This window comes from Erinaceus europaeus, chromosome 1 (genome assembly GCF_950295315.1).
Source record: "Erinaceus europaeus chromosome 1, mEriEur2.1, whole genome shotgun sequence".
Taxonomy (NCBI): domain Eukaryota; kingdom Metazoa; phylum Chordata; class Mammalia; order Eulipotyphla; family Erinaceidae; genus Erinaceus; species Erinaceus europaeus.
In genome coordinates, this window is record NC_080162.1 from 203,068,208 (window position 1) to 203,083,135 (window position 14,928).

The following is a 14,928-nucleotide window of genomic DNA, read 5'->3' on the forward strand; positions in this document are numbered from 1 at the left end:
TACATTTTTATCCTGAGTTTCTTGGCTAGTTCTCTGTCCCCTGGTGTCAGCCCAGGGCCTCCTAGCTGCTGCTCCAGCTTCTGAGCACAGCAGCAATGGAGACTCATAGTTGCAGTTGGTGAGTCTCAGGGGAGTCCTCTCCTCCCTTCAGCCGTCTTTTTATTGGTGAAACAGACTGGAGGTGTTGTCTCAACTGGCAAACTGCGGGACTATTACCAGCCACTTAATCTCTCCCTAGGCTCCTGTCTGTCCACACACCGCACATGCTTACACTCACTGGTGATTTGGTGGGTTCCTGAAGTGGATCTAATCATGTCATGTTGCGTTCCCAGGTGGTCTCTTTTGGTATTCCTCATCACTGAGATGTTTTTTAAGTTTGAATCTAATTTTTTTATTGTCACTAGGGTTACTACTGGAGCTGGGGCTGTGTTCTGATACTATGAATGCCAGTAGCCATTTTTTTTTCTTTCTTTCTATTTTATTAGAAAGGACAGAGAAGAAGTGAGAGGGAATGAAGAGCTAGGGCTAGAGAGAGGAAGAGAGACACCTGAAACCCTGCTCCCCACTCCTGAAGCGTCTCCCTTGCAGGTTGGGACCTGAGGCTTGAACCCAGGTCCTTGCACATGGTAATGTGTGTGCTCAACCAGGTGCAGCATCCCCTGGCCACCACTGGGATTTCATACTTGCACCTCTTCACTGCTCCTAGTGGCCTTTGGTTTTGTTGTAGAGCTAGATAGCCGTGAAAAAGAGATAGACAAGGTGTAAGATTGTAGCACTCCCACCCCCCCACCACTCATGAGGCTCCCTTCCCCGGCAGGTGCTCCAGTGGGGTGACCTAGTGCTCAAACCCAGGTCATTACCAGGTTCCTGCTATATATGATGTGCGCATGTGTGTACAATTTACTTATCAATTAATGAGGAGACAGAACCAGAGTATCACTCTGTCAGGTGTGCTCCCAGGGGATCAAACTTGAGACCTCATGGTCGAGGGTTTAACATTTTATCCATTGTTCCAACTGCCAGGAAACATCTCCCCGCCTACAATATCCTTTCCAACCTTTATGAGCATAAACATACATCACTGGCAGTTGGGGCAGCTGAGTAAGGTGAGGCTAGGAGGGCACTGGACACAGAGTCTGTGTTCAGGAAGCCTTGAGTGTATCTGCTGTTAAAAACTGAGACTCCTTCGGGTTGTAGTGCAGCGGGTTAAGTGCAGGTGGCGCAAAGCACAAGGGCCGGCATAAGGGTCCCAGTTCGAGCCCTGGCTTCCCACCTGCAGGGGAATAGCTTCACAAGCGGTGAAGCAGGTCTGCAGGTGTCTGTCTTTCTCTCTCCCTCTCTGTCTTCCCCTCCTCTCTCCATTTCTCTCTGTCCTATCCAACAACAATGACAACAACCATAACTACAATAATAAAACAACAAGAGCAATAAAAGGGAATAAATAAATATTAAAAAGATTAAAACTGAGACTCCTGGGGACACGACATTGGCAACACTGGAGCAGAGACAGGAGGACTTGGTTATACCTGTAGCTGGACCTGAGTCTCATAGGCTCATGCTCACTTAGACGCATCATCACTCTAGGTGTTCACGCTATGGGCTTAATAACCTCTCAGCACCCTAGGTTGACACCATGAGCTTCACTGCCTCTGGAGCATATTTGGACATATTTGAAACAGATCCTTTTAAGAGGTGGTTGATTGAGGGTCCAGGCAGTGACACACCTGGTTAAGTGCACAAATTGCAGGGTGCAAGGACCCAGGTTCAAGGCCCTAGTTCCCGCCTGCAGGGGGAAAGCTTTATGAGTGGTGAAGCAGGGCTGAAGGTGTCTCTCTGTCTCTGTCTCTCCCTGTCTCCTACTCCTCTCCATGTCAATCTCTCACCCTATAGTAAAAGAACAGCCACTGGGAGCAGTGGGTTATGTAGGCACCAAACCCTGGCAAGAACACCGGTAACAGTAAAATAGCAACAGACGCCCTTGATGGAGTTGTCCCTCATGCAGTTAGAGCAGTTCAGACACAGAAACATTGGTGCTGCACACACACCATGTGAGGAAGGTGGCTCACGTGTGAGCCAAGGAGGGTCGCCTCAGAAGAAGCCAACTCCGCCGCTGACACTAGAGCTTAAGCTTCTGGTCTCCAGGCCTGGGAAGAGATACATTTCTTTCTTTTTCTTTGCTTTGCTTTGCTTTGCTTTGCTTCGCTTCTCTTCTCTTTTCTTTTCTTCTTTTTAATCTTGTCTCCAGGGTTATCGCTGGGGCTCAGTGCCAGCACTATGAATCCACTGCTCCTGGAGGCCATTCTCACCCTTTTTTGTTGCCCTTATTGTTGTTGTTACTGTTACTTTGCCATTGCTGTCATTGTTGTTGCATAGGACAGAGAGAAATGGAGAGGGGAAGGGAAGACAGAGAGGAGGAGAGAAAGACAGACACCTGCAGACCTGCTTCACTGCCTGTGAAGTGACTCCCCTGCAGGTGGGGAGCCGGGGGCTTGAACCAGGATCTTTGCACTGGTCCTTGCGCTTGTGCTACGTATGCTTAACACGCTGCGCTATCACCAAACCCCCAGAGATACATTTCTTATTTACACCAGCAGTCATGAAGACATATCACTATCATACCTTTATACCTACTTCATACAATTCTGCAAGGCATCACCATAGTCAGGAACATTTGATTCAGTTTAGGGCATGATAAAAAAAAAGGGAGTCACCAAAGAAGAGGAATACTCATGCTGATTGTGCTAGGAATAATAGTCACTGCAAGTGCTACGTTAATAGCCATGCTCCAACACTTAGTATGTATCAAGTGCTTCTGAGTGTCAAGGGTTTAAGAATGCTCACTCCCTTATTCCTGAGACATACCTTCAGAGGGACCATTACTGGGATTCTTACTTACCTGGTAAAACTGAAGAAGCTGCTTAAAATCAGATGGAAATTCCTTTTATTTTACTATTATTATTACTATTTATTTATATATATAAAGGAAACACTGAAAAAAAAACACAGGATAAGAAGGGTACAACTCCACACAATGGACCCATACTCCCAGCCTGCCTCTCTTTTTCCCTAGTGGGGAAGGGCTCTGGGGAAGTGGAGCTCCAGGACACATTGGTGGGGTTGTCTATCCAGGGAAGTCTGGTTGGCATCCTGCTAGCATGTGGAACCTGGTGGCTAAAAGAGAATTAACATACAAAGCCGAACAAGTTGTTGACCAATCATGGACTGAAAGGCTAGAATAGTGCAGATGAAGAGTTGGGGAGGTTGTCTCCATTCCATAGCTAGTAGACATATTGTAGTTATATCCCAAAGGGCCTGTGGCTATACTAGTTTCTTTTTTATTGTTGTTGTTGTTTGTATTTTTCCACTGAAATCTGATATGCAGGTGGATCCTAGTTATTGTCTGGGGAGATGATGTCATGTCTGAAAAAGGTCCAGAAAGCTGGATCAGGGAAGAGAGTAGATCCCTAATATGGGAAAGGTGTATAGGTATTGTTGACTGTAAACCCCATCAATCTGATGTGATCTGGGGCCCATATTCAGCTTAGGAGCCTATGTAACCTCTGCATCCCTCTAGATCTGAGCTCACATTCTGTGGTCATCAGTAGGAACATTCCAAGCTGCCCCAATATCAGGACCCATCTTCCTCAGGTGTAGCATAGAGTATGTTGTCCAGCCTCCCTTTAGATAATGGAACATTCTCTACCACTGTTGATCCAAGTTGAGGGAAAGGTCCTATGGGGGTCCACAAAGGGGTCTGTTCTGTTGTTTCTGACTGGTAACAATGGAGAGAGGGATTTATTTGAGGTCTAGGCCCAGCATGTCTGTTTGGGAATCTCAGGATTCCCTGACTAGGCCCCCAGGTGATAGGGTGGCCTGACAGTGACCTGATAGTCATTGTTAAAGTCTGCCAGTCTCTTGCCCTAATTCAGCTTTTGCAGTCCTTGCTTTGATAAGGGTAGCTTGGGAGTGAGTGAAGGAACTGTAATAGGAAATAGGTGAGGAGGGTATCTAAGTCTAAGTAGACATGATTTCATTATAAACTTTATACTGACTCACTGCAGACTATTGTGTACCTTTGCTTTCAGTTATATATTTTGCCCTAATTGTGGATACATGTGAACATATGCTCTATCTCATGGGACCTTGTCTATATCTAAGTTTTGGGACTTTGTTGGAAACTGAACCACCTGGAATGGAATCAGATAATCCTATGAAAGGAAAGGTCTCACCTGAGCATAGAGTCTGAAGGGTTGGTATTCCATGCCTGATGTCTCTGGACACAGTCTGAAGTGAAATATAACGAGGTGGTACTTGTTGCGTTGATTAGGTTGGGATCAGCAGATGCGATATCATTTGATATGAATTGAGAGAAGCATGCAGGAAAGTGAGCCCCACTCTAGAGGTTCCAGGACTGCCCAACAACAGATGAGTGGCTGAGAAAGCTGTGGTATATATACACAATGGAATATTATGCAGCTGTTATGAACAATGAACCCACTTTCTCTGACCCATCTTGGATGGAGCTAGAAGGAATTATGTTAAATGAGCTAAATAAGAAAGATTAAGACGAGTATGGGATGATCTTACTCATAAACAGAAGTTGAGAAAGAAGAACAGAGAGGTAAACTCAAAGCAGGATTTGACTGAATTTGGAGTAGGGCACCAAAGGAAAAACCCTGGGTGAAGGGTGAGGGTGTATGTTTGGCTTTGTGGGGTGGGCAGGGGTGGGAGGGTGGGATGTGACACAGTCTTCTAGTGGTGGGAATGGTGTTTATGTACACTTCTATTAATTTTTAGTCATACAAATCACTATTTAATTAATATGAGAGGGGGAAATTGATTGAATGTCCCCAAATTTTTATTGCACAGACCATAGGCTGAGTCTTTGATATGCTGATTCTCTTAAAAGCTTAGACCAGGGAGAACAGAGGCAACCGGTGGCACAGCTATATACAAATAATATCAAAGGTGGGTGATGTCGTGTATGATACAGTAAAATCCTAACAAAGACATTTTTCAAAATGAACACAATTGCCAAATAATATGATTATAGCAATAACTATTGCCTTCTTAAACCCTAAGACAGCAGGAACCAGACGCCAATTCTTAGGGAGAGAAATCCTGCCCAGAGCAGACTGTCTTACAAAAACAACAAGCACCAGAGTTCTGCCGGTTCTACAGCGTTGCACAGCCGTCTGTCATCCTCTGGCCAGTTACTCAGCACCCAGGCATCAGTTTCCAGCCTACAAAGTATTCATCGCTGGATGTTAGAAAGACCTTGGACTTAATAGGCCCGGTGCATGTGACTGACTAGAGCACAATGGGCCTGTTATAGCAGCAGGAACAAGGAACACCTCTCTCGTGTTAGCATGGAGCTTTCCTTCTTGTCACTAAGGTAGATGGAGCCTCGGGGTGTGGCGGCTGTGGGGGCAGGTGAAGAACAGAGGTCTACAATTAGAAAGTGGATCCAGCAGGAACATTAAACAGCTGGAACATGCTTATCTAGAGACACTGTGACCAGCATCTTCCCGTCACAGGCATTTTCCTGCACAGGCAGGCTCCAGGCCAGATGCTCCTGAATCCAGGTACATGGGCTCATTAGTGGGGAAATGCCAGTAATAGGAATGTATTACTGGAATGGGCAAACTGGGCATTTTAACCACCAGGCTCCAGAGGGAAGAGCTTAAATTGGCAGAGAGAAAGGTAGAGACAGCCAGGTACCAATTGCAAAAACCAGGGGTGGGATGCTCAGCTTAGCAGGGAACCTACAGTTAGGAGAGAGAGAAAGTTGGACCTTAGGTGCATTTCTTTCTTTCTCTCCCTTTCTTTCTTTTGAATATTCTATTTATTTTATTGTGACGAGAAAGAGATACAGAGAAACACCAGAGCCCTGCTCAGCTCGGGCTTATGGTGGTGATTGAAACTGAGACCTTGAAACCTCAGGCAAGAAAGCCTTTTGCATAAACATTGTGCTGTCTCCCCAGCCCCCTTCTTTCTTTCTCCTCCCTTTCTCCCTCCCTCCCTCCCTCTCTCCCTCCCTCCCTAACTTCCTTCCTTCCTTCCTTCCTTCCTTCCTTCCTTCCTTCCTTCCTTCCTTCCTTCCTTCCTTCTTTTTCCAGTCTCCTGCTCAGCTCTGGCTTATGGAGGTGCTGGGGATTGAATCTGTGACATCAGAGCCTCAGGCACTAAAGTCATTTTGCATAACCATTATGCTCTCTCCCCAGCCAGGTGCATTTATTTCTGCCCACTCCCCCCACCCCACCCCCCAAAAAAAGCCAATTTATCTGTGACTCAGTCTTGCCTCTTTTTTCAGTATCAATCGCTAGAGCCTCTCTTCCTCAAACACGCTGTGTCTCCCTCCTTCTTTTGCTGGATTTGCTGGTATTTGCCTTCTGTGCCTCCCGACTGAGTCTCAGCAGCCGGCTTATAATCACTGAGTTTGTTCCACTCTCTGTTTCTTTCTTTTTTAAAAATATATTTATTTATTGTTGGGTAGAGACAGAGAGAAGCTGAATGGGGAGGGGAGATAGACACAGAGAGACACCTGCTTCACCACTTGTGACGCTTTCTCCCTACAGGTGGGACCAGGGCTTGAACTTGGGTCCTCGCATATAATAACGTATGCACTTAACCAGATGCTCTCAGATGCGCTACTGCCTGCCCCTTCAGTACCTTTTTCTTAATGTCTCCAGAAAGTCCTTTCTAGAGCCACCTGGAATCAGCCTAAAAATATGGATGGGGGCTGGCAAGTTAGCTCCCTGGGATAGTACACTTCCTTTCATGTGCGTGGGCCGGAATCCAGCTAGACCCCACTGCACTCTGGGAAGTGTGGATGGTATGGTGTCTTTCTCTCTGTGTCTCTCCCTTGTCTTTTGATCTGAAAAATAGATCTGGAGTGGCGAGGTCACAATAACAATGAAAATAACGACACGGGGGCTGGGTGGTGGCGCACCTGGTTGAGTATACATGTTACCGTGTGCAAGGACCTGCGTTCAAGCCCTCAGTCCCCACCTTCGGGGTGAGGGGGTCACTTCATAAGTGGTAAAGTAGGGCTGCAGGTGTCTCTCTTTCTCTCTCCCTCGTTGTCTCCCCCTTCCTCTCAATTTCTAGGTGTCTCTATCCAATAAATAAATAAGGGGAATGAAAAAGATTTTTAAATGAAAATGACAACATGTCTGGTGAGGTGTGAGATTTTAGGATTCTTCCTTTTCAGCTGTCTGAGAAAGCCAAGACTGTCCCCTGTCTGCTAACACCTGTCTCAGTGGCTCTGTCCAGAGGTAACTTTACGTCCCAATGCAGAACAAGCATTTGAGGGGTAGATTATGTGCTGAGAAGCAGTTTTATGCAGAATTATATAATATGGTATTCTTAAATGCAGCAGGTGAGTTGATGCACAGTGCCTGGGAGGCACATCTGTCTTCAGGAAACACGGGTCTCCTCCAGGGTAGACGCATATTTTTCAAGCTTTAGGAAGGTTCAGTGTTATCAGCCTGTCTTGAGGTGGCGCAGTCAACCTCTGTAGAAAGTGTCCTATGGGGGAGTCGGGCGGTAGCGCAAAGGGTTAAGCGCACATGGCGCAAAATGCAAGTACCAGCGTAAGGATCCCGGTTCGAGCCCCTGGCTCCCCACCTGCAGGGGAGTCACTTCACAGGCGGTGAGGCAGGTTTGCAGGTGTCTGTCTTTCTCTCCTCCTCCCTGTCTTCCCCTTCTCTCTCCATTTCTCTCTGTCCTGTCCAATTAAATGGGTAAAACAACAACAACAATAATAACTACAACAACAATAAAAACAACAAGAGCAATAAAAGGGAAAATAAATAAAATTAAAGAAAAAAAGAAAGTGTCCTATGGGGGGGCACTGGGCGGGGGTGCACCTGGTTTAGCACATATAGTACTAAGCAAGGACCTGCACAAGGATTGGGGTTCCAGCTCCCTGTTCCCCACTTGCAGGGGAGGGGTACTTCCCAAGCAGGGAAGCATGTCTACAGGTGTCTGTCTGTCTTTCTTCCTTCCTCTCTATCTCTCCCTCCTCTCTCAATTTCTCCCTGTCCTATATAATAGTGTGGAAAAAAATGGCCTCCAAGAGCTGTGGATTCGTCGTGCTGGCACGCAGCCCCAGCGATCACCCTGGAGAGGGAAAAAAAAAGTGTCCTGTTGGCTGCTGAGTATTGGTCTTTGCTGTTTTGGAGGCAGGCTGGCTGCAACAGCCTTGACAGTACCAGTTATCCTCACAGGAGCAAAGGGGAGTTCTGGATTTCTGTGTGACGACTTCTTTCTTATACTTTGCCTCGCTTGCTGAGATCTATTTCACAATCTCTTTACAACCACAATGCATTTCTTGGGTAGCAAATGTATAACATGGTCTGAAATAGCTCTTTCATGTGTTTGGGTTTAGTAATCAAAAAATGAGGAAAAAAATTGACATGGGCTTTGCCTGCAGTTTAAACAAATGGGAAGTTCATTGCATTGCGGTTAGAGACAGCAGACCTATAAAGGGGCAAAAATGGGCTAGTCATGATGGCAGGTGAGTCTTTACGCTGGTTACCTGCTCTTTGCTATACGTGCTCAGGCCTCGGAGAAGCAACATGGTGGAGGGGAGTAGACAAGAGCCCCAGGAGCAGAGCATGGGGCAGGAACCGCTAGTTGGAACTGAGAGCAACTGCCGGCAGACACTCGCTTAAATAGCTTTCTACACACCCACAATCCCTTGTGGGTTTGCTTAAGACCCTAGTCTGCTCCTCAGCTGACCTCAGCCATATGCTAATCATGTCCACATCCCAACAATTCCTCTAATTAGCTAATTATGTCCATGTCCCAACATTTGGCGGACAGGGCGAGAGTGTAGCCAGGGCCACGTGAGCACGTGCCTGTCCTCCTCATTCGATCACGGTGATATCACCCATTTCAAGAGCACCACCGGCCTGTGATCCTGAAGATGCTCTCCAGCATCCCTTTGTCTTGAAGATGGTCTCACCCTTGAGATGGAGGATGCGTGAAGTAGGAACTCAGAAGGCCATTTCACCGGCCTTTCTTTCCTCATTCCCAGGAAGATCGCCTGCTTGTAAAAGGACTTTCAGGCATCTGAATACACAGGGGAGGAGAAGCAAGGCAAAGAGAAGGGGGAGTGCAAGGTGGGTCTCAGAAGGATGAAGTGGTGGGGTTTCCAGGTCATATTTCTAGGTTGTGAGGAGTTGAGATCCCTGTGTTTGCAAATGACACCTACTCACCTGAGCACCGGGATAGCCCTGCACTGAATTTATGCCTGATTGGTACCCAAGACTCATGGGGGTCTCTGAGGCTCCAAGATTTCTTTCAAGGGGATGTTGAACCTTTGATTCTCCTCAGCTGAAATCTGTGTGATGAGCCTTGAGTGACACTCAGTATGAACCTCACATTCTGGGCATCTCTAGCCTCTGTTAAGAAATCTGAACAGCAGGTGGGTGGGTACTAATGCAACCCAGTTGAGTACATACATTATCATATACAAAAACCCCAGTTCAAGCCCAGGTGCCACCTACAGTGGGAAGTAGGTCTGCTGTTCTGACTGTCTCTGTCTCTCTTTCATTCTCCTGCCGCTCGGGTTACTGCCGGGACTTGGTTCTGCTCCTGGCAGCCATTAACCCCCTCTTTTTAATTTATATTTATTTTATTTTTTTGAGAGCAATTGAGAGAACAGGGAAAGATAGACATGGGGGGAGAGAGAGAGAAAGGGAGGGAGAGAGGGAGAGAGATACCTGTTTTATTGCTCTTGCAAAGTCTCTTCTGTAGGTAGACAGTGGGGGATTAGAACTCAGGTCCTTATGCATGGCGACTCGTGCTTTCAACTAGGTGCCCCACTGCCCCTCCTCTTCATTTCTTCTTCTTCTTTTTTTTTCAATCTCTCTCTGTCCTATCAAAATAAATAAATAAATAAATAAATAAATAAATAAATAAATTTCGCTAGGGAGTAGTGGATTGATTGCAGGCAGGGTTCCAGCAATAAACCTATAACCCTGGTGGCAAAAAAGAAGGAGGAGGAGGAGGTGGAGGAGGAGGAGGAGGAGGAAAAAGAAGGAAGAAGAAGGAAGAAGAGGAAGGAGAAGGAGAAGGAGAAAGAAGAGAAAAAGAGAAGATGTCTCAACAACACATCCCACTGGCCCATAAAAATCACTGGAGCAAATCAGTTTCCAAACTGCCTGACAGTTTCGCTATCATTGCTTTTAATGGGATACGAGTTATGCCTCTTGCGCTTAACCCGCTGTGCTACTGCCGGCCGGCCCCGGGTGCTCCCTTCTTCTTCTTCTTCTTCTTCTTCTTCTTCTTCTTCTTCTTCTTCTTCTTCTTCTTCTTCTTCTTCTTCTTCTTCTTCTTCATCTATAAAAAGGAAACATTTACAAAAAAGCATAGGATAAGAGGGGTGCAGCTTCACACAGTTCCCACCACCAGAACTCAGTACCCCCTCCCCTCCCCTGACAGTTTTCCTATTCTTTATCCCTCTGGGAGCATGGACCCAGGGTCATTGTGGGATGCAGAAGGTGGAAGGTCTGGCTTCTGTAATTGCTTCCCCGCTGAACATGGGCATTGACAGGTCGATCCATACTCCCAGTCTGCCTCTCTCTTTCCCTGGTGGGTTGGGGCTCTGGGGAAGCAGGGCTCCAGGACACATTGGTGGGGTCGTCTGCCCAGGGAAGTCCATTTGGCATCACGGTAGCATCTGGAACCTGGTGGCTGAAAAAAGAGTTAACACATAAAACCAAACAAACTGTTGACTAATCATGAACCTAAAGGCTGGAATAGTTCAGATGAAGAGTTAAGGGGGGGGGGGTTCCGTTTTTTAGATAGTAGTCCTATTTTAGTTATATTCCAAAGAGCTTATGACTATACTAGTTATTTTTTTTCCTTTATTTCTTTCTAAGCCTGACATCTGATATGCAGGTGGATCCAAGTTATTGTCTGGGGAGATGATGTCATGGCTGGAAAAAGGACCAGAAAGCTGGGTCAGGGAAGAGAGTAGCTTATATATGCTAGGCATGCATACTTGGCTGGACCCTGGTCACAGCCTTGCTTTCTACTCCATGCAGTAGACAGGAGAAGAGAGTGAAAAGTAAATGGCATATTCGTTAGCATGGGTCAACAGTAGCTGAAGTTTGCAGGGTTTGAAGGGCTTCTTTAAAGATGGTGGTGCAAGGAAGGGACTTAGATCTAAAGGGCAGGACCCAGGGCCTGATGGTGGCACAGTGGGTTGACATATATATATATAAAAAGCCAAGTCTGAGCCTCAACTCCCAGCCTGCAGGGAGGTAGGGGGAGCTTCAGGAGCCATGGGTCAGGTCTGCAAGTGTCACTCCACTCTATCTCCCCCAACCCTCTCAACTTGTCTCTGTCCTATCAAATAAAAATAGAAAGGGGGGGGGGCTGCCTGAAACAGTGGATTCATATTGCTTGCACTGAGCCCCAATGACAACCCTGATGGCAGTAAATAAATAAAGGCTAGGATCCTCTTTATTCTCTGCTATCACTGGGTTTACGAAATGTCGCCCCTGTCTGAGGGCTGTCTTCCTCAGCTCTCTGTACACAGTAAGCTAAAGCTCTTTTCATCTGCACACTTGCTGCTGTTTTATTTCCTGGAAGGTTTTGTTTTTTTTAATTCTTTCTTTCTTTCTTTCTTTCTGCCTCCACGCTTATTGCTGGGGCTTGATGCCTCAACTATGAATCCATTGTTAATGGAGGCCATCTTTTCTCCATTGTTATTGCTGCTGTTATTGCTGGATAGGACAGAGAGAAATGGAGAGAGGAAGACAGAGAAGGGGAGAGAAAGATAGATACCTGCAGACCTGCTTCCTGTTTGTGAAGCGACCCCCCCCCCCCCCCGCAAGTGGGGAGCCGGGGCTCGAACCAGGATCCTTGAGCTTCATACTAAGTGCACTTAACCGGGTGTGCTCCCAGCTGGTCCTCTGGAAGGCTCTTTTTGTACACAGTTGTTCCAGCTTGTCATCTAGGTCTTGCCCCACAAATGTCCCCTTCGTGATGCAACCTTCTAGAATCAGGTTATGCACAGAAGTCCCCCCCACACACACACACACACAAACACACATCAAACACAAGGCTGTTGTGTTTCCTCACAGCACTTGCCAATCGTGGATGACGCCTTGGTTTTGCTCTCAGCTTTCCACCTTCCAGCAGGCTGCAGGCTTCCCTTCCCCAGCCTCCTCCTCTGCCTGATGCCCTCTGCCTGTGAACGTGGCTCCTTCTTAGGAGATAGTCCTCAGCCTGGGTCTTTAGTATCTGACTGAATGAATGAACCATCAGGGCAGCCCGGGCAGGCTAGGGAATGACTGGTCTCCAGTGTGTCAGTCAGTCATGGCTTCAGCAAGGAGGTGTCTGCTTCCCTGTTCTGGCTGGTCCTCAGCTCTGCTCTCCCAAGCTTGCAGGGGGGCTATGGAAGGGTCAGGGGAGGGCAGGGCCTCGCTACCCACCAGGAGCCCTGAGCTGCACGGGGAGCGAGGCTGCCACAGCGCGGGCGGCTTCACGGTGCCTGGGGACCTGGGCTGAGCCCGCAACTTGGATTTGACTTCCGAAGCCCAGAAGCTGGGCTGGAAGGCGAGGTGAACAGCTCAAGGTTCCGCGGCCAGGCGGGGGCAGAACGAGGACCCCGCACCCCCAGCCCAGCCCAGCCCAGCCCCTCCTTCTGAGCCCCGGCTCCCGGACCCCAGCCCAAAGGCCGCGCCCGGGGAAGCCCCGCTGCCCGGGGAAGCGCGGGTCCGGGCGGGGACAGCGGCTGCGGGCTCGGCCCTCGGGGCGCTGCGGGGCGGGGGCTGCGGGAGGGAGGGCGGAGCTCGTCCCGGACCCGCGGCCGCGACGGGGCGGGACGAGGCGGCCCCACCCCGGCGAGGGCGGGAGCGAGGGAGGCGGCTCGGGCTGGGCTGCGGCTGCGGGGCCGAGGCTGGAGCGCGCGGGGAGGGGCGCGGGCGCGGGCGCGGGCGGGGGCGCGGGCGCGGGGGCGGCGGTGGCGGCGGGCAGGCGGCTGCGGGCGCGGAGATCTCCTGCGATGCTGCTGTCTCGGGCTCCCGGGCCTGGGTGCCGCCGCCCCGGGGCGCTGCTGCCCGCCTCCCGCCGCCCCCGCGCCTGACGCGCGCCCGCACCCCGCACCCCGCACCCACCCGCGCCCCTCGGGGTCCCGCGCGGGATGTGACCCGGCTCTGCCCCGCCTGGCCTCCGCTGCCCCCCGGGGGCCTCCTTTGCCTGCTTGGGGGTGGGCCGGGGAGGGGCGTGCGGATCATGGCATTGGAGCTCCGGGGCTTGCAGCCGCCGCCGCCGCCTGGTCCGCGCACCCCGAGCGCCCCTTCCTCCCGGAGCTGCGGCGGCCCAGGCGACACCGCCGGCGGGGGCGGGGGCGCGGCCCATGGGGCTCAAGGCGCGCAGGACGGCGGGGGCGGCCGGCGGCGGAGGCCCCGGGGGCGGCGGAGGCGGCGGGGCCGCTAACCCCGCCGGAGGGGACGCGGCGGCCGCGGGAGACGAGGAGCGGAAAGCCGGGCTGGCGCCGGGCGACGCGGAGCAAGTCACCTTGGCGCTGGGGGCTGGGGCTGACAAAGACGGGACCCTTCTGCTGGAGGGGGGCGGCCGCGACGAGGGGCTGCGGAGGACCCCGCAGGGCATCGGCCTGCTGGCCAAGACCCCCCTGAGCCGCCCGGTCAAGAGGAACAACGCCAAGTACCGGCGCATCCAAACTTTGATCTACGACGCCCTGGAGAGACCGCGGGGCTGGGCGCTGCTGTACCACGCGCTGGTGTGAGTACCTGGCCGGGCGCGGGGTCCCCACACTCCCTCGGGTTTGCGGAGCCTCCTGCCCCCCGTGGGTGCTCCTCCCCGCGTGGGGCTGCGTGTCTGTGCCACGCGCTCAGGGTGTCAGGGATCCAGCCCAGCGCGGCTCCCTGGCGGAGTTGGAGACTCACCCGCATGCGGTGCGCGCGCGGGTGCGCACGGGGGCCACCGGGTCGGGTTGTGGCTGTTGCAGCCAGACACGATGTTGTGTGCGGTGTTCCCAGGGAACGTGGAGGTTGGACAGGATGCGGCGGGGTCCTCCCAGAAACAGGAGCGTCCTGTTTCTACTCTGGGTGGGTCCCTTCGCTTGGGATCAGCGCTGAGTTTATGAGAGGCATCCTGGACTTGAAGACAGGAGTGGTGCGCAGCCCATGGGGCGAGGGGGGCTGAGATTGGTGAGAGAGGGCGCGCTGCACAAGCCTTAGGGCTCCTTTCTGCTACAGAAAAAAGGCTGGTGTTGCCCATTGGAGGTGTGTGTGTGTGTGTGTGTGTGTGTGTGTGTGCGTGCGCGCGCGCAGGGGGAATACAGGTGAAAATACGTATTTTTTTAGTTCTCTTTAGGGATATTAACAGAGGTGGGTGCCTGTGTGTGTGTTGGGCTGTAAGACACCCAGGTGCCTGTGTGTGTGTTGGGCTGTAAGACTGTGTGTGTGTTGGGCTGTAAGGGGTTTTGATTGAGGGAGTGAGACTGACAATTTGTGTGTCTGTGTGTGTTTGGGGGGCACTTTGGTCTAATTGTCTTCATGACACATCCTGATTCTCCTCCATGGTACCTGCTGCTGGCCTCTTGCTTCTGTTGCACAAGAACGCAAACTGAAGGGCTGGGCAGGGTGTTTGCTCCTGGCTATACCCCCCCCCCCACCCCAAGAATCTCTATGTTGGACAAGATGTAAGAGGTGGCTGGAGGCGATCTGGAACTCCCTTCTGTGCTTACCACTTTGGGTAGAAAATCCGCCTGTGTTTGAGAGAAGGGAAACTGATATTGGTGGCTCTTCTCCCAGGTGGGAGAATGGTACCGTCATACATACACCTCCAGGCTAGCAAGACATTCCCATTTACTTGACCTCACCCTCTAGTTGGGCATGGGTGCTTTTTGGAAGACTGTGTGATTGGGGAGTCTTTGGTGGAGAA

At 50.6% G+C, this 14,928-nt stretch overlaps 1 protein-coding gene and 1 long non-coding RNA gene across 2 annotated transcripts in view; one reads left to right on the forward strand and one right to left on the reverse strand.

Moving 5' to 3' along the window:
• Positions 1-10,590: 10,590 nt before the first annotated feature.
• On the reverse strand, positions 10,591-12,652 carry LOC132541321 (uncharacterized). Its single transcript, XR_009552494.1, has 2 exons — positions 12,100-12,652; positions 10,591-10,704 (listed from the first exon to the last, which is right to left on the reverse strand). It is a non-coding gene; the product is annotated as an uncharacterized LOC132541321 (long non-coding RNA).
• A 172-nt stretch (positions 12,653-12,824) lies between these two features.
• Positions 12,825-14,928, forward strand: part of KCNQ3 (potassium voltage-gated channel subfamily Q member 3) — a 382,118-nt gene continuing 380,014 nt past the window's right edge. The window contains exon 1 of the mRNA XM_060201221.1: positions 12,825-13,764. Within this exon, the coding sequence (XP_060057204.1) occupies positions 13,379-13,764 (386 nt within the window). The 5' untranslated portion in view covers positions 12,825-13,378. The remainder of the gene's footprint in view (positions 13,765-14,928) is intronic.